The following is a 23,146-nucleotide window of genomic DNA, read 5'->3' as shown; positions in this document are numbered from 1 at the left end:
AGAAGTTCTAGGATGGGAGAATCCATGGGCCCTCTGAATTCAAATCTTTAGCTATGCTGTTGCCATGAGTGCATGTGTACTGTTTGGTGCAATTCTATAATTTTTAATAGTTATCAGGAAGACAAGGCCTCTCACAAAATGCTGCTTTATCAGTAAAAATATTCAAAACTATTAATACTATAAATGTCCAAAATAAAAATATTTCCCTCTTTGGACATTGAAAGAATGAAGATTCTTTTCCACTTTATGCTGAAACTTCAACTGATAAAGCAGTTTATGTCAAAGCACCAAATTCCAAAAGCTGTATTTTTGTTGGACTGCCCCAAAAAGAAATCCAAATGGGAATAATTGCGTTATTCTTTGGCAAACTGTTCTCAGACTCTTCCTGGTTCTTTGTAGAAATCCCCAAACTCACATCTGTATGAAGTCACAGAATCACTGTTGAGACTCCCAGCTCTTCCCAATTCTTCCTCTCTCTCATATACTTGACAAGAGCCCTCTTCTCATGTGGACCACGAATTCATCCTAGGCACTGTATTCTACTTTATTCTTGAATATTTCAGTCCAATGAAAGCCACTCTAATCAGACATAAATACTATTCCAATTTCTTCTTCAATTTTTCAAACTGCTAAAAAAGGAAGTAAAATAAACTTTGAGAGCCCAGGGGAGTTAACACTCACAAAATGGTGACATTTTGTGGGCACATCTCCCATTGCTAAGAGGTAACTAATTGGATTTTTTTTTTCCACATCCTCTTTTTATGTATTGAAAATGTATGCATTGTGGTTCAGGGGAAACAGTCTTGGGTTGTTTATTTCAGGTTGAACGTCCTTTTATTCATAAATTAGAGATTTTTTCCAATTGATTTTTTGTTGCCATTTATGTGGCCTACCAGAAATACACCTGGCAAAGTCGTAGGTAATGAAGGTGCTAGTCTCCATTCTGTGGACTGGTGAAGATAGTAAAAACTATGGTTGTTGCTATCCATTTAAAAAGTATTTTTTAAATTTATGAAATAATTATCATGAGAAAAAGTACAGAAAAACATATAGCAGGCATCTTTGTATCCAGCAATGAGAATAAACAGATAAACAGATGATGAATTTTGCTGTTTTCTAAAAGTATTCTTTCTCGCTCTACATTTCAGATTTTCTCAAACATTTCAGACAAAGCTAGAACAATAGTCCTTGTTCCTTTTACTCTTTCAAAGTTAGTAACCACTCTTGGGAAGTTTCCACACATGTCTTTTAGAATTTAACCCTTACAGGCCGGGCACGCTGGCTCACGCCTGTAATCCCAGCACTTTGAGAGGCCGACGTGGGCGGATCACAAGGTCAGGAGATCGAGACCATCCTGTCTAACACGGTGAAACCCTGTCTCTACTAAAAATACAAAAAAAAAAAAAAAAAAAAAAAAAAAATTAGCCGGGCGTGGTGGTGCTCCCCGTAGTCCCAGCTACTCCGGGGGCTGAGACAGGAGAATGGCGTGAATCCGGGAGACGGAGCTTGCAGTGAGCCGAGATCGTGCCATTGCACTCCAGCCTGGGTGACAAAGCAAGACGCCGTCTCAAAAAAAAAAAAAAAAAAAAAAGAATTCAACCGTTACAGGTATGTATTACAAAACAATATACTGCATTATTTTGTATTTTGAGATTTCTTATTAATGGTGCCATGCAGTATGTATCATTCTGCTTTTACATCCAACATTTTATTTGTAAGATTCATCTAAGAAAATATGTATAGAACCACTTCTTTGCTTGTAATGGCTAATACTGCCATTGTATAACTAAACCACAATTTTTTCATTCCACTATTGATTATACTTTTTTTTTAATGAATGTATTGTATTTCTTTTTTTATTATACTTTAAGTTCTAGGGTACATGTGCACAACGTGCAGGTTTGATACATAGGTATACATATACCATGTTGGTGTGCTGCACCCATGAACTCGTCATTTACATTAGGTATATCTCCTAATGCTATTCCTCCCCCCTCCCCCCACCCCACAACAGGCCCCGGTGTGTGATGTTCCCCTTCCTGTGTCCATGTGTTCTCATTGTTCAATTCCCACCTATGAGTGAGAACATGCGGTGTTTGGTTTTCTCTCCTTGCGATAGTTTGCTGAGAATGATGGTTTCCAGCTTCATCCATGTCCCTACAAAGGACATGAACTCATCATTTTTATGGCTGCATAGTATTCCATGGTGTATATGTGCCACATTTTCTTAATCCAGTTTATCATTGATGGACATTTGGGTTGGTTCCAAGTCTTTGCTATTGTGAATAGTGCCACAATAAACATACGTGTGCATGTGTCTTTATAGCAGCATGATTTATAATCCTTTGGGTATATACCCAGTAATGGGATGGCTGCGTCAAATGGTATTTCGAGTTCTAGATCCTCGAGGAATCACCACACTGTCTTCCACATGGTTGAACTAGTTTACAGTCCCACCAATAGTGTAAAAGTGTTCCTGACTTTTTAATGATTGCCATTCTAACTGGTGTGAGATGGTAGCTCATTGTGGTTTTGATTTGCATTTCTCTGATGGCCAGTGATGATGAGCATTTTCTCATGTGTCTGTAGGCTGCATAAATGTCTTCTTTTGAGAAGTGTCTCTTCATATCCTTTGCCCACTTGTTGATGGGGTTGTTTTTTTCTTGTGATCATACTTATTTTTAAAGAGGGTTGCAGTGAGCATCATTGTAAATGCCTCCTAGTTTATATTTTGACTACCTTTATGTAGATATCAGAAGTTTGTATTGCTGGATTATTAGATATGTGCAAATTCATAACTAGTTTAGGCAAATTGTCATCCTAAGTTCTCTGGTGTTTTTCTTCATCTGGAAAAGTGTAACAGCTTCATCTCCATGTATTCCTACCAATACTTAATGTTATCAGACATTTTAGATTTTGTTGATCTAATAGAAATGAAACAACAATTTACTTTAATTTGATTTCCTTGAGTTCTGTGGAAGTTGATGTTTTACATATTTAGTGGCCATTCCTATTTCTTCTTTTTGAATTGCCTTTTATACCCTGGTCTCTTCTTATTTTGGATGTTTTCTTATTTCTTTGTAAGAGTTCCCCATCTAACCTTAATTTCTAAAATCTTATTGGTTATATTATTTACAGATGCATCCAGCATGTGTCTTGTTTTTAATTTTGTAGTGGGCACACATGCAGGTAAAAATTTCCCTTCTATTACTAAATCTTTAGGGATTTTCATTTCCAATTATCAAATAATTTTAATGGTTACAAATCTACTTAGTTTTTCTATTTCTTCTTGTGTTACTTTTGGTAGTGTATGTTTTTCATTCAAATTGTTTCTACTTTTAAAAGTTTTAAAATTTATTGGCTTAAATTGTACTTAACTTTTTCTAATTTTTTTTTTTAGTTTCTACTTTATCTCCAGACATGTCTCCTTTTTCATCTCTCCTATTGTCGTATTTATTAGTCTCCTGTTGTGGCCATAAGAAATTACCACAAACTCAGTGGCTTAAAACAGCACACATTTATTATTTTGCAATTCTGGAGGTCTTAAATCCAAAATCAGTTTCTTTGGACTAAAATCAAGGTACCAGCAGGTCTGAGTTCCTTCTGGTGACTATGGGCAATAATTTGTCTTTTTTTTTTTTTTTTTTTTTTTTTGCCTTTTCCAACTTCGAGGCTGTCCTCATTCTCTCATCACATTGCTTTCTTTCATTCCGACTCTACTGCCTTCCTTTTATAGAGATCCTTGTGATTACATTGGGTCTGCCTGGATAATCGAGGATAAATCTTCTCATTTCAAGATTCTTGAATTAATCATATATGTAAAGTTCCTTTTGCTATATGTTATTTGGTTAAATTGTATCCCCAGAAAATTCATATGTTGAAGTTCTAATCTCTAGAAGCTTAGAATGTGAACTTTTTTGGAAATAGGGTTATTGCCGATGTCATTAGTTAAGTTGAAATGAGATCCTGCTGGAGTAGTGTGGGCCCTTAGTCCAATAAGACTGGTACCTTTATGAAAAGAATGTCACATGAAGAGACAGGGACACAAACAGAGGAAAGACGATGGGAGGAGACACAGGGAGGACATGGCCATCTCTAAGCTAAGGGATGCTTGTGACTATCAGATACTCGGAGCGAGGTCTGAAACAAATCTTCCCTAGCGCCCCAGAGGGATCATGGCTCTGCAACACCTTGGTTCCAGACTTTTGGCCACTAGAACCAGGAGACGGTAAATTTCTGGTATTCTAAGCCACCCAGTCCACGGTACTTTGTTACTGCAGCCCTAGAAAACGAATATACCATGTAAAGCAGCATATTCATAGACTCTGGGGTTTATGACATGGACATCTTTGGGGGCCAGAATTCAGTGTACTGCATTGTTTAACTATTTTCTATTTTCCTCATTATCAACATTATCAAGTATTTAACTCTTTTATTTCTTCAAATTTATTTGGCATTGGATTTTCCCTTAATTGTTTTGTTTTTGTTTCCTATTTGATTAATTTCTGTACTTTATTTTTAATTGAAGTATAATTGATATAGTGAAATAAATGAGTCATAAGTATGGAGTTAGATGAGTTTTGAAAACTGTAAACAGCCTTGTAAACCACACCCCTATCATGAAATAGAACATTTCTTTTCCTTTATCTTATGAAAATTCATTGTGCTCCACCCAAATAATTCCCCCTCACAGATGTAATCACTGTTTGGCTTTATTTCACCGTGGATTAATTCGTCTACTTTAGAAATTCACATAACTTGAATCAAACAGTATATACCCTTTTGTATTTGGCAATTTTGCTAGGCATTATATAATCTAGGCTTGTTTGTACTGTTATGTGTATCAGTGGTTCAGGCCATTTTATTGCTGATTAATATTCCATTGAATGTGTGTGACACAAAATTTATTGATTTAGGATCTTGTTTATGGATGTTTTCTCAAATTGATGGCTATTATGAATGAAACTGTTGTGAACATTCTTGTACAAGTCTTTGTGTTGACATGTTTTTATTTTTCTTGGGTAAATGCCTAGATGTGAGTCACTGGGTTGTGGTAGAAATGCATTTAATTTTATGAAAATCCACCAAAGTGGTTGCCCAGTTTATGTTCCAACCATGTTCTAAAATTCTACATTCCAAAATTTTATATTTCAAAAATTTGTAAATGTTTATTAAAAATCTTTTTTCCACATCCTTACTTTTTATTTTGAAATAATTTTAGACTCACATAGAAGTTGCAAAAATAACGCAGAGTTCTCTTGCACATTTCACCCAGCTTTCTCTAATGATAACATTTTACATAACCATAGCTATGTACCATTATCATTATGTACTAGTATCAAAACCAGAAAAATTTATATTGATACAATAGTATTTATTAAACTACAGATCTTATTCTGATTCACCCTTTTTTTTTTTGCTTAAATAACTTTTTTTTTATTATTATTATTATACTTTAAGTTTTAGGGTACATGTGCACAATGTGCAGGTTTGTTACATATGTATACATGTGCCATGTTGGTGTGCTGCACCCATTAACTCCTCATTTAGCATTAGGTATATCTCCTAATGCTATCCCTTCCCCCTCCCTCCACCCCACAACAGTCCCCGGAGTGTGATGTTCCCCTTCCTGTGTCCATGCGTTCTCATTGTTCAGTTCCCACCTATGAGTGAGAACATGCGGTGTTTGGTTTTTTTTTCCCTTGCGATAGTTTGCTGAGAATGATGGTTTCCAGTTTCATCCACGTTCCTACAAAGGACATGAACTCTTCATTTTTTATGGCTGCATAGTATTCCATGGTGTATATGTGCCACATTTTCTTAATCCAGTCTATCATTGTTGGACATTTGGGTTGATTCCAAGTCTTTGCTATTGGATTCACCAATTTTTATATGCACTCTTTTTCTGATATATACTTCTGTGACATTTTATCATATATATAGATTTCCCTAACCACAATTACATCAGGATACAGAACTATTCCATCCATCACCCTAAATAAACTCCCTATATACACACTCCCCATCCATAACTTCTGGCAACCACTGTCCTGTAATTTTTACATATTGATAGTGTTATACAAGTGAAATCACACATTGTATAGCCTTTGAGATTGACTTGTGTTCACTCAACATAATGACCTTGAGATTCATTAAAGTTGTTGCACACATCAATAATTCATGCTTTTTTATTGACGAATCATATTCCATTATGTGGATATGTACCACAGTATATTTAACCATTCACTCAATGAAGCATAAAGTTTCTGAGATCCATCATGTGTTACCCATACCACTAGCTTATTGCATTTTATTGCTCTGTTGTATTCCATTATAGGAATATTCCACAATTTATTTTTCTATTCCCCAGCTAATGGACATTTGGGTTGTTTCCAGCTTGGGGCTATTATGGTTAAAACTGCTGTAAACAAAAGTCCTTGTGTGAAGATATATTTTCATTTATTGTAGATAAATACTTAAGAGTGGAATTTCTGGTCCTATGTCAAGAGCAATTTATAAGAAACTGCCAAATGATTTTCCAATGTCATACTACTGATTTGCATCCCATCAGCAGGGCATAAAAGTCCCAGTTGCCCCACAACTGGTTGGATGCTTATAACAATTTCAAATACTGTAACTATAATAAAAAATTTGTTAGAGATGGTCGTTTATTAAGCTAAGTTTCTTTTCTTTAATTACCATTCTCATACTGCCACACTAGTGTTTATACATTTATTTATCACTTGCATATGCAGATGAAAACTAGGCTACATCTCTGCCCAAGTAAGCTTCCACTGTGGGGTTTGGCTGGAGCCTCAACTGCAGGTTTGGGTACAGGCTTCAGGTGCCTGGGGAGGACTGTGTGCTTGCTGCACAGAAGTAGGTGGCTGAGTCTCCAGGCTGGGAATCCATGATATGCAACGAAAACTGCTTGGCACTTTTATTGAAGGAGATTTTGAATCTTCCTTCTTCCTTTTCACTCACAACTGAACGTATGGCTATCAATAATGCAGGGCCTTTCCCAGGGAATTGTCGGTACCATGGAAAGTAGTCAAATGCACTGTTCCCATAAGCACAGTTTATCATTGAAATCCCTCCTTTCTGGACTATCAAAGATTGAGGACTTTGTTTCACCTGCTGCTGGTCACTTTTCTCCTTCTGTTGGCCACTCACCCCTGTTTAGAGAGATAACAAAATGTCATTAGGCCCCCAGAATAATATTTTCTTCTTAAAAGGTCTACCTGCATGAGTCTGTCTGTACCCCAATTTTCTCATCCACCCAAGTTAGTAACATATCCTGAAGTTTCTCTTCCATTACTCACAGCATAGTTGAAGCCCCAGAATTAAAAATGATGCTCCTAAGATCTTGTCCATTCCTCCTGGCACCAGAACTCAGTGACAGCCCAGGTGGTCTTCCGGTCTTCCCAACCAGCTGAAACTCTGTAAATTCACCCTCAACTGAATTCTTTCAGCAGGCCCCGCCCTTTCACAAGTGCTTTCAGTTAAAGCTGTCTCTGTGAAAGGAAGCACTTCCCCACTTTGTCCAAATTTAGAATTGCTGAAGATATATTCATTGGGAATCAGTAATCCTTTCTTTACACACAGATAAGTATCAGTTTATAATTTCTGTCTCTCAAGCCCCCTCAACTTTTCCTCAGACCTTTAAGATGGCTGGATATGTCAATAGAAAGGGCCTTATTTTACAGTGGTGGAAGAGAGGAACAACTGTGAAACCACAAGATTAACATGTACAGTGGCATTTCTTTTTTATTGTGAATATTAATAAAGTTTATTGAGGGCACACAATGGGCATAATATCCCATTACAAGCTAAGGTCATGAATCAGAACATAGAGAATATATGGTCCCTTTGTCCTCAGAGAACTTAAATTTTATTACAATTTTTCAGATGTATTCATTCCACATTTTAGAAGATCCTCAGAAATGATATAATACAATTAAGTCAATTTTATTTTTTCTCCATATTTTTTCTAAATTACAGATTAGGTAAATTAAATATTTTTTTAAATGTACCTAGAAAAAGAAATGAGGAAATACTGGAATTACCTGTTCTGGAGGAGCTGTGATCTTTAAATGGATAAGAGAGGATAGAAAAATTCTGCAGAATACAGAAGATACAGAGCTATAACCATCCAGTAATGCAGTCACTTTTGGTGGCTCTTATCCTGAGTTTGAATAAACATTTGATATTTTATTCACACTTCAAAATCGATCAACTATGAAAATATAAAGAATAAATTTAACTTTTGATATTAACACAGGCAAGATACAAGGGAGAAATTGAAGATAAATTCTAAAGCAGACCTGAAATAGGGATGATCTGTATTATAAATCATATAAGTTAAAATAACATGAGAAGCACATTTTTTTCAGAAGCACAAAAATGATTTTTTTGTATTTATATTTGGTGTCATCTCAAATCCACTCAAAGAAAACACCATCCCAGTCCAATAGGAGACAATGTTCCACATTCCTCAATCTAGAATCCAAACCTTTTCTTCCCCAGTACCCTAAGGTGCTTTTTAAAAGTTGTTTAAGTTTTGATGTGCTTTCTTTTCTTTTAATTTATATATGCATATCTTCAATACATATATACTGTCTACGAGGTGCCTACTAAATTAGGCAGTACTTGGGCCTCATTTCATTCACGAAAGAGACACAGTCCAAGTCTTCGGTCAACCTAGTCCCAAGACTCAGGTATCAGCCAATGGAACCTGCCAAAGACACCAGTGTGTCTAGATGATGTGACGAAAGAGTGATGAAATCTGTTTCTGGACCCAGTCAAAGAAGAGTACGGATGGGGAGATGCTTGAACAGGGCCTCAAACCATGATAGATTTCCCCATAAAAAGAATGGATAAGGGAATATTAGGCACAGATTAGTGTGACTGGATATTGGGCTGTATGTGGGTGAAAACCTTATAAAGTTATACTAGAGAAGTTAATGTGGGCTTGAAGGATAACATGTATAATTCAAAAAAGTGTTGACTTCCAAAGTGATGTTTTCCACTCTGTTAGACTAGAATAAATACAGATACTAGTTAGGTAGATGAATGGATAAATTCATAGATGCATTGAATGAAACAGACACGTGAATTGAGACAGAGTAGGAGATAATTTACTAGATTTTAAAAGGATAATCTCTGGCTACTTGCTGAATATGTGTATTTGGACAAATGTTAATCTTCTTTGAAGAAGCATTGCCCCCTTGTGGCCACATAGGGAGTTTACATCAAACAATTTCCTACAGCTTAACTGTTCAGCAACCCCTACATCTATCAGGACACTGAAATAAGTGGCTGAGTCGTCCTCTTGAGCCAATGATTTCTTCAGATGAAAGGAGATTTTGTCCTTGCTGAGGTCAGGTATGTCTCAGGCGGATCTGGAGGAATTGATTGGGATGCTGGAGGTACCAGGAGAGAACAGGGCTACTGAAACAGTGACACCGCAACTGCTCTGGGGTTCCTTCAGAGGCAGAAACTGGCCGTCAGATGGAGTCACTGCATGGGGTCTCCTTCCTCACATAATGGCAACATCAGATCGGGGAGAAGTCTTCACACTAAAGTGAATATATTCTTAAATAGATCTAACTTAGTTAATTACACTTCATCTTTGTCAACACTTGGTATAGTAGTCATCTTTTCACTTTTAGCCAACATAGTGGCTATATAGGAGCATATATATATATATGATATATATATATCATATATATAGAGCATATATATATGAAATATATATATCTTATATAGAGCATATATATATGAAATATATATATCATATAGAGAGCATATATATATGAAATATAGAGAGAGAGCATATATATATGAAATATATATAGAGCATATATATATGAAATATATATAGAGCATATATATATGAAATATATATAGAGAGCATATATATATGAAATATATATAGAGAGCATATATATATGAAATATATATAGAGAGCATATATATATGAAATATATATAGAGAGCATATATATATGAAATATATATATCATATATAGAGCATATATATGAAATATATATATCATATATAGAGCATATATATATGATATATATATATCATATATAGAGCATATATATATGAAATATATATATCATATATAGAGCATATATATGAAATATATATATCATATATATAGAGCATATATATAATATAACATATATATAGCATATATATATTATATAACATATATATAGCATATATATATTATATAACATATATAGCATATATATTATATAACATATATAGCATATATATATTATATAACATATATAGCATATATATATTATATAACATATATAGCATATATATATTATATAACATATATATAGCATATATATATTATATAGCATAAATGCTCCATATAGTGGCTATATATTTTATTACAGTATTAACTTGCACTTCCTTGATTATTAATGACATAAGAGTCAGTAAACTTTTTCTATAAAGGGTTGAATAGTAAGTATTTTAAGCCTTGCAGGTGATTCAGTCTCAATGGCAACTACTCAGTTCTACCATTGCAGCATGAAAGAAGTCATTGGTAACACATTAAAAAAAACCCAAGCATCGCTGTGTTTAAATAAAGCTTTATGAAAATAGGTGGATGGCTGAATTTGGCTCATGGGCCATATTTTGTTGACTCCTGATGTAGAGCATCTTTTCATGTGTTTATTGGTCATTTTTATCTTTTTATTGTGAAGATTCTGCGAAAATATTTTGTTAATTCTTAAATTGGGTCATTTCTTCTCTTTTATTGAGTTGTAAGAGCTTTTTACATATGCTGTACACAAGACTTTGGAATAATTTACATGTTTCAAATAGTTTCTTCGAGTCAATGGCCTTTTTGTTTTCTTAAAGATGTCCATGACCTCTGCACTGAAAAGTTCAAAAACAATGCTGACAAAAATTAAAGAAACTTAATAAATGGACAGATATATCATGTTCATGAATTAGAGGATTTAATAGCTTCAAGATGGCAGTTCTACCCCCAATTTTCTGTAAGTGCAATGCAATATCACTCAAAATTTTAGCAGGCCTTTTTATAGAAATTGACCAACTAATCCTAAAATTTATATGGAAATGCAAAAAATAAACCTTAATGAATAACTAAAACAATTTTTTTTTTGAGACAGAGTCTCGCTCTGTCACCCAGGCTGGAGTGCAGTGGCGCGATCTCGGCTCACTGCAAGCTCTACCTCCCGGGTTCACGCCATTCTCCTGCCTCAGCCTCCTGAGTAGCTGGGACTGCAGGCACCCGCCACCACGCCCGGCTAATTTTTTGTATTTTTAGTAGAGACGGGGTTTCACCGCGTTAGCCAGGATGGTCTCGATCTCCTGACCTCGTGATCCGCCCGCCTCGGCCTCCCGAAGTGCTGGGATTACAGGCGTGAGCCACTGCGCCCGGCCACTAAAACAATTTTTAAAGGGAACATAATTGAAGGACTCACCCTACCTGATCTCAAGACATTATAAAGAACAGTAATCAAAACAGTTTGGTATTTGTGAAAATAAAATTTGTAGATCAAAGAAACAAAATAGAAATAGATTCACAAATTCATATTCAATTAATTTTCAAGCAAGATACCAAGACAATTCAATGGGTTAAAAAAAGTGTTTTCAAGAAATAGTTGCAATAAAATAAAACGTGCTTGTATTTTCATGGATCTGGGCAAAGTAAATTGAAAAGCTTCTGGAAAGGATTCATACTGTAGATGCCATTAAGTATATTCATGATGCACAAGAGGAGGTCAAAATATCGATGTTGTCAGAATTTGGAAGAAGACGATTCCAATCCAAATGGATGACTTCAAGAAGTTCAAGACTTTAGTGGGGAAAGTAACTGCAGATGTGTTAAAAATAGCAAGAGAACTAGAATTAGAAGTGGAGCCTGAAGATGTGACTGAATTGCTACAATCTCATGATAAAACTTTAACAAATGATAAATTGCTTTTTATGGATAAGCACAGAAATTGCTTTCTTAAGATGGAATCTACTTCTGGTGAAGATGCTGTAAACATTATTGAAATGACAGCAAAGGATTTAGATTATTACATAAACTTAGTTGATAAAGCAGTGGCAGGATTTGAGATGATTAACTTCCTTTTTTTTTTAAATTTTCTTAGTAGTTTTAAAAAGATTTTGAAATTAGGCTGGACGCAGTGGCTCACGCCTGTAATCCCAGCACTTTGGGAGGCTGAGGTGGGCGGATCACCTGAGGTCTGGAGTTCGAGATCAGCCTGACCAACATGCAGAAACCCCGTCTCTACTAAAAACACAAAATTAGCTGGGCGTGGTGGCGCATGCCTATAAACTCAGCTACTCGGGAGCCTGAGGCAGGAGAATCGCTTGAACCCAGGAGGCGGAGGCTGCGCTTGAACCCAGGAGGCAGAGGCTGCGGTGAGCCGAGATTGTGCCATTGCCCTCCATCCTGGGCAACAAGAACGAAATTCCGTCTCAAAAAAAAAAAAAAAAAGATTTTGAAATCAATTTATTATAGTTGTATGTATTTTGGGGCATTTGTGATATTTTGATACATGTATACAATGTGTAATGATCAAATCAGGGTTATTGGGATATCCACTCTTTGAAACATTTTTCTTTTCTTTGTTTTGGGGAACATTACAATTCTCTTCTTCTAGTTATTTTGAAATATACAGTAAATTATTGTTAACCATAATTTCCCTACTGTACTATCAAATAGTGGGATTTGTTTCTTCTAACTGTATTTTTGTAACCATTAACCTCCTTCTTTTTATCCTGACTCCAATTTGAAAAAAGTTCTACTTTGAGTAAAATGCTATCAAACAGTGTTGCATGCTACAGGGAAATCTTTCATGAAAGTAAGAGTCAATTGATGTGGCAAACTTCATTTTTATCTTATTGTAAGAAATTGCCACAGCCATTTCAACTTTTAGCAACCACCACCCTGATCAGCCACCAACATTGAGGCAAGACCCTACATTTGCAAAAAAAGTAACAACTTTCTGAAGCCTGAGATGATAATTAGCATTTGCTAGTAATAAAGCATTTTTAAGTCGAGGTATGTACATTTTTATACATAATGCTATTGCATATTTAACAGACTGCAGTATATTTTAAACCTTTATGTGTGCCAGGAAACTAAAAAAAAGTATGCCTTACTTTATTGTGATATTCACTTTATTATGGTGATCTGGAACCCTACCCACATTATCTCCAAGGTATATCTCTGTGTGTGTGTGTGTGTGTGTGTGTGTGTATGTGTGTGTGTGTGTGTGTATATCTTAAAAACCAAAACAGAATAGAAAAACAGCCTGCCAAGGAAGGTAAAAAGAATGAGAGGGGAAACAAAAGGTAAATTTATAAAACGAAATTCTTAGATTGCTTTACTAATCTAGAGTGAAAAAAATTAGATCTGAATTATTTTTCTAAATAAAAGAGTAATACAATTACATTTTGAATGGAGATATGGGTCAATTGTTGGCATTGTCAGAACATTATGCCATTACTCTAAAATATACAGCATCTGCAGAAACTCTTTTGGCTACTAATATTTGGCTTGAAATCTGCAGATCTATTCAGGATAAGCATGTGCATATGTGCATAATTAATAATTATAAGATGGGGCTCTTCTATAATCTTCAGCCAAGCCAGATGTTAGTTCTTGGTGAAAAGCATTTTTCTCAAGGAAAAATATATACACAGGCATATATTATGCATACATATGTACATATATACATTCATTAAGAGGAAGTCTGACTGTGCTATAATGCTGAAACTAATAAGAAAGTAAAACCATTTGTAGAAAAATTTGAAAATCCCCTATATATACACATACCTCCTATATGTATATTTAAAGTTAAATCCACCGATGTTGGATGATTGTTTGGGAGATGGCTCCTACAATTAGAGAGGAGAATAGCTTGCCAAAATAGATAAAATCTGTTTTGATAAACGTGCTGCCCAAAGTAACTGGAGACTTATTTCAGTATTTGCAATATCTTTTTTTGTCCTCTAGTACCATAATATATATGCGGTTTTTAGATGAAGGCATAATTAATTACCTAAAAGTTTTATGCTAGAAGCACTTAGTATGTTATGTAAAATAAGAAGAAATATTTCTAGTATAGATTTTTTTAATGGAATGTTTTTGATAGCAGTGAAGAATCTTGTTGCTATGCTATGTGGGACACAATCACCCTAAATGTAATCCACAACTGCTTTGAAATAGCTGATTTTGGAATCAGTGACTTCAATGATGTACAAAGCAATAAACATCACCATTCTGGCTGGAATGATCTGCAAAGAGATTCATTTTCTTATAATAGTAAATGTTGATTTTATAAGTTCTGATAGCATGTCAACTATTTCTGCTGATGCTGAATATCATTTCAAACAAGAATAAATATCCCTTATGTTAGGTTTGTTTTGAGCATTGAAGAAAAATAGTAAGAAAAGTTGTCCAAGTCCAAATGTCCCACAAGAAAATATACTTTGGCAGCTGTAAAAGGATTTGACACTACTCAATGTGTGAAATAAAAAGACCACATGCATTTATTGGAAATAATAGCAAAGGAGACCTATGAAAATCAGACACAGTCTTGCTGAGCACAACAGATAGCTGATTTATACTGGGTTTTGTGGAAGCATGGAATTCAGGGATTGGCAAACTTCAGAGGTATAAATAAGTTAACATTATCTGCAGAAACAGAGTCACTAGGGTGAGGCTATTGCTGATTGCTTGGCACTCAGGGGCACTGACTGGCTGACTTTCAGAAGCCAGAAGCTGACATTGATTAGCTGGCTTGCAAAGGCATGTTCATTGAGACGAGTTGTTATTCAGTTGAACAGGTATAAAACTGGTTCTGGTGGCTACTTATTATGGCTGTGTAACAATCTATCTTTTCCTAAATCTATGGGAATAATTTTATTTTCCTCCCCTCTCCCCACCCCCCATCCCCTTTTGGTCCTTATGCAGCCAAAGCTGCAGAAAAGATGTTCAAGAACTGTCCAGGTCTTCTCCACTATTGTCGATTTTCTTGACAAAGAGTTTTGGCCTGTAGAGATTTGATTTTTAGTTTGTGTATTTATAAGCATGACTTTTATTGAATTTTTGTCTTTGGATTATTTGCTCAACAATTTGTGGAGACAGTGATATTTAGAACCCCAACAGAGCCATGCAACAAATGAATAAATCTGAAACATTAAATATTATAAAAAGGGTAAGATACTTTGCAACCATGATCCAAGATTTCCCAGACTTGATTAAAAAAAACAAGTCCAAATGATTTTCTGAGTCTATCTTACATAACTAGGTTGCTTTTTTATCTATGTCTCATCTATGTATCTACCTACTTGTCTGTCTGTCTATCTATCTATCTATCTATGCTAAAAGTGTTTTTACTCATCTTCAGTATTAATGTAGAGTCAACATGAAGTATTAGCAATGACAAAGATCGCTCCCTGATTGGCCCCACAAAAATATGTGACTATTCTACTACACATAGGCCTTTGGATTAAGAAATTTTAACTGGCTTGCTGTGATTCCAAGATTTTGGATATACTACTATATTTATTATGTTAGCTAATGTGAGAAAATATTTTTCGATAACCACTGCAAATTATTTAATGATATGGATGGTGTCACTACCCTCGGGAGTTTTTCTTCAGAAAGATTTTCATTGCTTTATGATTTTTGTAAAATAATATGCTCCACTGAGGATTGTTGCGGGTCATGCCTTTAAAATAGCCTAACAAATAGACTTACAGAAGGATTGGCCTTGGCGCTGTTTTGGCAATGAAGAGACTGATTCCCAAACAGAAAACAGTTCCCAGGAGCTGTAGGTATGAAACGAAAATTCCATTTTGAATGGAACTCAAATGGAATTCATTCTTGACAAATAATGACCATCATATGTTATACTTTTTGTAATGTAAGGACTTTTTTCACCTATGGAATGCCTACAAAGAGTATCACTATTGGTAGTGTTAGCGTACCATACCCTTTTATCACTTTTCAAATTGGCTGTAATAACATTACATACCCTTTCAAATTGGCTGTAATAACATTAGCTTTGGAGAATTGAGTGAATTAAGTTGATGATTGTTGTCTCTAGTAAAGACTAGACTTAGGCAAGTTATTATTAATCATAAAAGGAACATAATAGGAAAAGTAAAGAAAAAATATGAATGAACAAGAGTATCCAAAGGAAAGTGAGGCATAGAGAGGTCTCATATTCCAACAGTGTTGGTGTATTAACCACGTCTTTTTACCCAAATGTTTTGACATCTAAGGGCCTTAACCATCTCTGGCTAATTCCTAGAGATAGTAAAGACTCACTTGGGAGCACATCTTTCAAATGCAAACCAACTAATATAGAGCCCATACTCCAAGCACCTCCTTTATCAGGCTGTCACTAGGCTCCTACACTCCATCCACTATTCCCCCTGCCCTAAGCATCCCATGGCCAGGTACCAGGCAACTAGGGATAGTCCTGGCCTCAGAGCCCACTGAAATTATTCAAACTAGGCAATCCTAAACTTGTTTACTCTACCTCACTCCATCCTTCCTACAAAAACTATGATTTAAGAAAATATAGTGTTCTTGTTTTTCATCTTTAATACTCTCAGAATACATGCTTATTTTATGATGGTGATACATGATGTGTTTGAATAATTATATGTGTGTCAGGTTTAGGATCAAAACAAGCTGGGAGCTTCACCTTTATTTCTCAATGGAGAAAGTCAAAGAAAAGTTGAACTTTTGATTATCTTCTGTTTAGGCCTGTTCTATGTGATATCATCATGAATGGGAGGCTATGACTTTCAGAATTGCAATATGAAGAGGTTCATGGTTACTCTCCCTAATTAGTAACAAAACACTATTAATTGGTAAAAAATATTTTAGAAACTTAAGTCCCTGGAAATTGTCCTGAGTATATAGCAAATGGGAGAATTATCTATTCAGGAAAATTTACTAAATCACCATAAGAACAAAATCCTTGGAATTTGAGCCATGACTGCTACTTCCCCCACCACACAGAGCTCAGCATAATAGAAACTCTACTTCAGGTGGGGACAACCAAGAATACAGGGCTTCCTCTTCCCTCAGATTCCAGTGTTGAGCTACGATATCTGCCTGGGAGGGACAGTCTGCCAACAATTCTCATCTTCCTCAACTTTGTATTGCAGAAGTCCTATTCTGGGCCAGGGAAGCTGAAAGGCCTAGGGCTCCTTTTCACTTCCTAGCACCTACTCTTAGGGCAGAAGCTCTACCCTGGCATGGCAGAGCAAGAATACTGGGTCCTTATTTCCCTCACCCCAGCTTGCTCATAAGGTGGAGGTTTCATACCAGGGGAGGCAAGCAAGAAGGCCATGGGATACTGCCCCCATCAAGCACCTTGCTCCTAAAGTAGGGTTATCACTCTGAGGAAAGAAAAGCACTGTCTCTTCTCACATTGCTCTAGAGCAGGGGCACAGAAGTTGTGCCCAGGGAGAGAAGGAGTTATAAGAACAGAGCGCTCTCCACTAGGAAGACTCTATTTGGAACAGAGCTTCAGGAAGTCCAAGCCTTAAGGGTACTGTTGAAATGAATGAAGACTTTTGTGGTAAGCAATTAAGAGGAGGCTGGTAGTTCCACTAGAGCAACAAGCTAAACCACAGATGACTAGCTAAAAATCTAATAGAGAGAACCAGGAATAAAGACAGCTGGGAAGAGTCCTCCTGAGGTTATAAGAAGCTTCAAAGATTGGCCTCAAAGATTACCTCTGCAAAGGGGCCTGAATTTAATTGAATCAGACTATGGAGAAATGTATGCCCCAGAGTGCCACTGAAAATAATATAACAATCAGTCAACATCTCCTCAGTGGAGCTCTTGGCTAAGTGTAATACAAACTGAGGCAGGTAGTTTAACAGAAAAATCAGGGAGAAAGACAGTTAAAGAAAACACTGCTGAAACCACTGTCATATCAAGATGTCTGCACACATACCAAAGACTGTCCTCTGAGGAATAACATCATAGGCTGCACCCTGCAGGAGAATGGACTTAACTGAAATAGTCAAGTTGTTACAACAAATAAACAAGCAAATAACAACAAGCCCTGGATGGGGTAGAGACACAATATCCAGAGTCACTATATGTGATAGCCTGAATAATCATCCCCAAAGATAACCAGGCCCTAATGCCTGGTACCTGCAAATTGTACCTGCAAATGGTACCTTATATGGCAAAAATGTCTTTGAATACATTATTAAAGATCTTGAGATGGGAAAAATATTTTGGATTATTTGAGCAGGCCCTAAATATAATCACAAGTGAGGGAAACAGGGGAAGATGTGGCCCCAGAAGAGAAAGGAGATGTGATGATGGAAGCAAAAGTTTGGAGTGATTCAAGAAAGAGCATGAGCCATGAATTCAGGTGGACGGCAGAAGCTGGAAAAGGCAAGGAAGCAGATTCTCCCTGAGAGCCTCCAGAAGAAATCAGCCCTGCCAACACTTTGACTGTAGCCCTGTAAAACTGGTTTCATATTTCTTGCTTCCAGAACTGTAAGAGAATAAATTTGTTTGGTTTTAAGCTACCAAATTTGCAGTTACAGCAGCTTTATTAGTGTGCTAGAGCTATAACAAAGTACCACAAGTTAGGTGGCTTAAACAATAGGAACTTACTGTTTCACATTTCTGGAGAATGGAAGTCTGAGAGACTCCCTGTGAGGGCTATGAGAATCTACTCCATTCCTCTTGCCCAGCTTCTCATGGTTTTCTGGCAATCTTTGGCATTCTTTGGCTTGTTGGAGTACCACCCTGATCTCTGCCTTCATCTTTAAATGGTGTTCTCCCTCTGTGTGTGTGTGTTTCCAAATTTTCCCTTTTTATGAGGACACCCGTCATATTAGATTAGTGTATTGGTCAGGGGTCTCCAGAACCAGTAGGATATATGTGTATGTGTGTGTCTGTGTGTGTGTATGTGTGTGTATACATGTACACACATACACACACACACACACATATATATATAAAACTTGGCCTTGTAATTGTGTGTGCCAATTCCCCCTAATAAACTTTATTTATTTATTTGTTTGTTTATTTATTTATTATGGAGAATTGGCTCACACAGTTACAAGGCCAAGTCCCACGATAGGCCGTCTGCAAGTTGGGGAAAAGAGAAGCTGGTAGTGGTTCAGTCCAAGCTCAAAAGCCTCAAACCAAAGAAGCCAGCAGTGCAGCATTCTGTCTATGGCCAAAGGCACGAGAGCCACCTGCAAGCCACTGGTGCAAGTCCCAGAGTCCACAGGCCAAAGAACCTGGAGTCTGATGTCCAAGTGTGGCAGGTCTCCATAACAACTGTTTCAGTACTGACTGAGTGGTTAAGATAAATATTAAAAGCCAGTACCCTTATCCAAAGGCTGGAATGTAGCAAAAGCCCACCAAGGGTTTTGCCTAGGACTTTCCTGGGCTTTTAAGCATGACAAAATAACGGAGTAATTCTTAACAGGGCCTCTTTAGGATTAAACAAGTTTTATTGGGGGTCTGAAGAAACTCTCCAGGCCTCCACAAACACATTTATTGGAGGTCTGAAGGAACTCCCCAAACCTCTGTGATTTAGCATGAGACCAGATAAGTGTAATCACCTCAGCACCTAAACCCATTTAGATTAAGTAAACTTACTGAGATTCTAGAAGAAGGTCTTCAGGACTCAGACCTTAGTTATAGATTAAAAGAAGTTAATCACTTATGTCTTTAAATGACCTTAGTTATAGATTAAAAGAAGTTAATCACTTATGTCTTTAAATGACCTTAGTTATAGATTAAAAGAAGTTAATCACTTATGTCTTTAAATGAATGCCCACTTACACGTAGACATATAACTTAGAAGGTATATAAAACTCTCAAAAAACTTTGTAATTTTGAGTTAGTCTGGCAATAATTTCCAGGCCGTGTCCCTGTAACTGACTACAGAAATAAAAACTCTCTTCCTCTCCAGTTCATCTGCATCTCGTTACTTGGCTGTAAAAAATAGCAGCTCCAACCTCAGTTTGGTCCAGGAACAAAAAGACAGGAGAAGCAGAAGGAAGCCTCCAGTATGGGACAAAGTAGGCAGCCAGAAGCCTCAGCAAGCAACGTTATCCCACCTTCTTTCACCTGCTTTGTTCTAGCTGCGCAGCCTATTGGGTGGTGCCCACCCACAGAGTGTGGGTCTTCCTCTCCCAGTTCACTGACTCAAATATCAATCTCCTCTGGCAACACCCTCACAGACACACCCAGAAACAATGCTTTATGAGTTACCTAGGCATTCTTCAGTCCAATCAAGATAACACTTAACATTAACCATCACAATTAGGGTCCATTCTAATGACTTTATCTTAACTAATTACATCTGCAATGACCCTATTTTCAAATAAGGTCACATTCTGAGGTACTGGGAGCTAGGATTTCATCTTGAATTTTGAGAAACACAATTCAACCCATAAGAGCGCCATAGAAAACTAATATAATATGTTATCTAAAATGTCTAGTTTAAAACAAAAAATTATAAGATATGCCCCAAACAGGAAAGTGTGATTCTTACACAAGAGAAATAAATTGGGTAATGGCAACTGCCTTTTCTATGACTTAGATGTTGGATTTCACAGACAAAAATTTCGAAACAGCTGTTTTAAGTATGCTCAAAGAAATAAAACCATGCTTAGGGAAGTAAAAAAGATATGATGATGACTTCTTATCAGCCAGAGAATATCTATAAAGTGGTAAAAATTATTTTTTATGAAAGGAACAAAATAGAAATTCTAGAGTTGGGAAAGTGCAATAACCAAATAAAAAATTCACTGGAGGGTCAAACAGTAGGTTTGGGCTCCCTGAACAAGGAATCAGTGAACTTAAAGATACATCTACAGAGATTATGCAATCTGAAAAACAGACAGAAAAAAGAATAAAGAAAAATAAACAGGGACTCAGAGAAATGTGGTACATCATTAAGCACACCAATATATGCATAGTGAGAGTACCAGAAAAAGGAAAGGAAAGAAAAAGGAACAAAAAAATTTGAAGAAACAATGGCTGAGAATTCCCAGATTCAAAAAAAAAGTTAATCTACTCATCTAAGAAGCTCAGTGAACTCTAAGTAAAATGAATGCAAACAGATCCACACTCAGACACATCATAGCAAAAATGTTGAAAGAGAAATAGAATCTTAAAGTAGAAAGAGAAAAACAAATATTTATAGAGAAACTCAATAAAATTAACGGCTGACTTCTCAACAAAAACAACACAACTAGAAGGCAGTGAGAAGATATATTCAAAGTGCTGAAAGAAATATACCATCAATGAAGATCCTATATTCAGCAAAAGTATCTTTCAGACATGAAGGTAAAATAAAGACACTCCTAGATAAATACAAACTGAGAGAATTTATTGCAAGCAGACCTACCTTCAAGCAATAATAAAGGAGGATCTTCAGGCTGGGAGCAAGGGACTTCAAACAGTAATTTGCATCCGCACACATACTAAAAAGATAGTGTGACTGCATATTTATCCCCTTTCTACTATTAACTGATTTAAATAACTACTGTATAAAACAATACATATATAATTATATTATTGGACTTATAGGAATGTAATATATTTGACAATAGAAGAATAAAGGAGAAAGGAAGATTGCAAAACTATATCGGAGTAAGACAATGACATGAGATGGCAACTTGAATCCACAGGAACAAATGATCACTTCTCGACCTTTTGGCTATGATTAAGTGCACAGGAACAAATGAAGAGAACCAGAAATGAAAGTAAGAAGGTTAACAACAAACACTTCAATATATATTTGCTTTTCTTCTTTCCTTCTCAGCTTATAAAACATAAGATTATATAAAGAAATAATTATAAAAATTATATAAAGAAATAATTATAATAATCTATTGTTTGTAACATATATACATATAAAATGAATAACAATAATAAAGGGAATAAGAAATAGACCTCTATAGAAGTGACATCTGAAAATCCCATTGGAGTTAAGTTAGCATAAAATCTGAAGTGAATTCTGACAAGTTTAGATGTATATATATTGTAAGTACTAAAACATCCACCAAGAAAATAATTGAAAAAGCATAGTGAAAAAATAAAGGAATTAAAATATTATACTATAAAATATTCACCTAATGCAAAGGAAAGCCGTTAAGGAGGTACAGAGGAAGAAAAAAGACATAAGACAGAAAGAAAATAAAATTAAAATGCCAGATACAATCTATATCAATGATAACATTTAATGTTAATGGATTAAACAATCCAATCAAAAAGCAGAGATTATCAGAATGGCTACACATACACACACAACTATACACTGTCAGAGACACAAGTTAGATACAAAGATACAAATAAGTTGAAAGTAAAAGGATAGAAAAAGTTATAACTGGAGTCACTATGTTATTATTAGACAAAGTATACTTTAAATCAAAAAATGTTACTAGAGATAAAAAGGGAAATTTTATAATGATGAAAGGGCATCCATTAAGAATATATCAGTTATAAACATATATGCACCTAATGACATATCCCAAAATACACGATGCACAAAAACTGACAGAATTGAAGGGAAAAACAGAAAACTCAAGAATAACAGGTGAAGACTCAATACCTCACTTTCAATAATAGATAGGACAAATAGAATACCAACAAGGAAATAGAAGACTTGAACAACACAAAAACCAGGTAGACCTAACAGACATCTATCTACCCAAGATCAGATTACACATTCTTCTCAAGCATGCATGGTTATATTTTCCAGGATAGATCATATTCTAGGTTATACAACAAGCTGAAAAACACATATGGGACTAGTTGAGTGGAACATAACATTTTAAAGTTTCTTCTCCAGAGCTATTTCTCAGTATGTTAATATTCAAAGAAATTTTACTTTGCTGCACTAGTGGGATAGGATGCAAATATTTGCCCTTGTTTGTTGGTACATAATGTGGTGAGGCAGACTTGAATGTGCTTGAGACACACAACTAAGCTGGATTACGGTCTAATTAATGTCTAACAACACGCTTATTGGAATGGTGTTTCTTTTCTTTTTACTCTTTTTACTTTTTACCCTTTTGGAGTCCTGCATACTGTCACTTAAATATTTATTTTGATTCTGTC

At 35.7% G+C, this 23,146-nt stretch overlaps 1 protein-coding gene and 1 gene segment (V, D, J or C); both read right to left on the bottom strand.

The window, feature by feature from the left end:
* The window catches only part of LOC129012897 (T cell receptor alpha chain MC.7.G5-like), a 595,859-nt gene that overhangs the window by 491,710 nt on the left and 81,003 nt on the right, over positions 1-23,146 (bottom strand). The window lies entirely within an intron of this gene.
* Positions 6,841-7,440, bottom strand: LOC129012906 (T cell receptor alpha variable 23/delta variable 6-like). The segment is given in 2 exon segments: positions 6,841-7,175; positions 7,323-7,440. Coding segments are annotated over 2 exon segments (387 nt in total).

Source organism: Pongo pygmaeus, chromosome 15, assembly GCF_028885625.2.
Source record: "Pongo pygmaeus isolate AG05252 chromosome 15, NHGRI_mPonPyg2-v2.0_pri, whole genome shotgun sequence".
Classification (NCBI taxonomy): domain Eukaryota; kingdom Metazoa; phylum Chordata; class Mammalia; order Primates; family Hominidae; genus Pongo; species Pongo pygmaeus.
The sequence above is the reverse complement of the archived record's forward strand: the minus strand, read 5'-3'. Positions and strand labels throughout refer to the sequence as shown.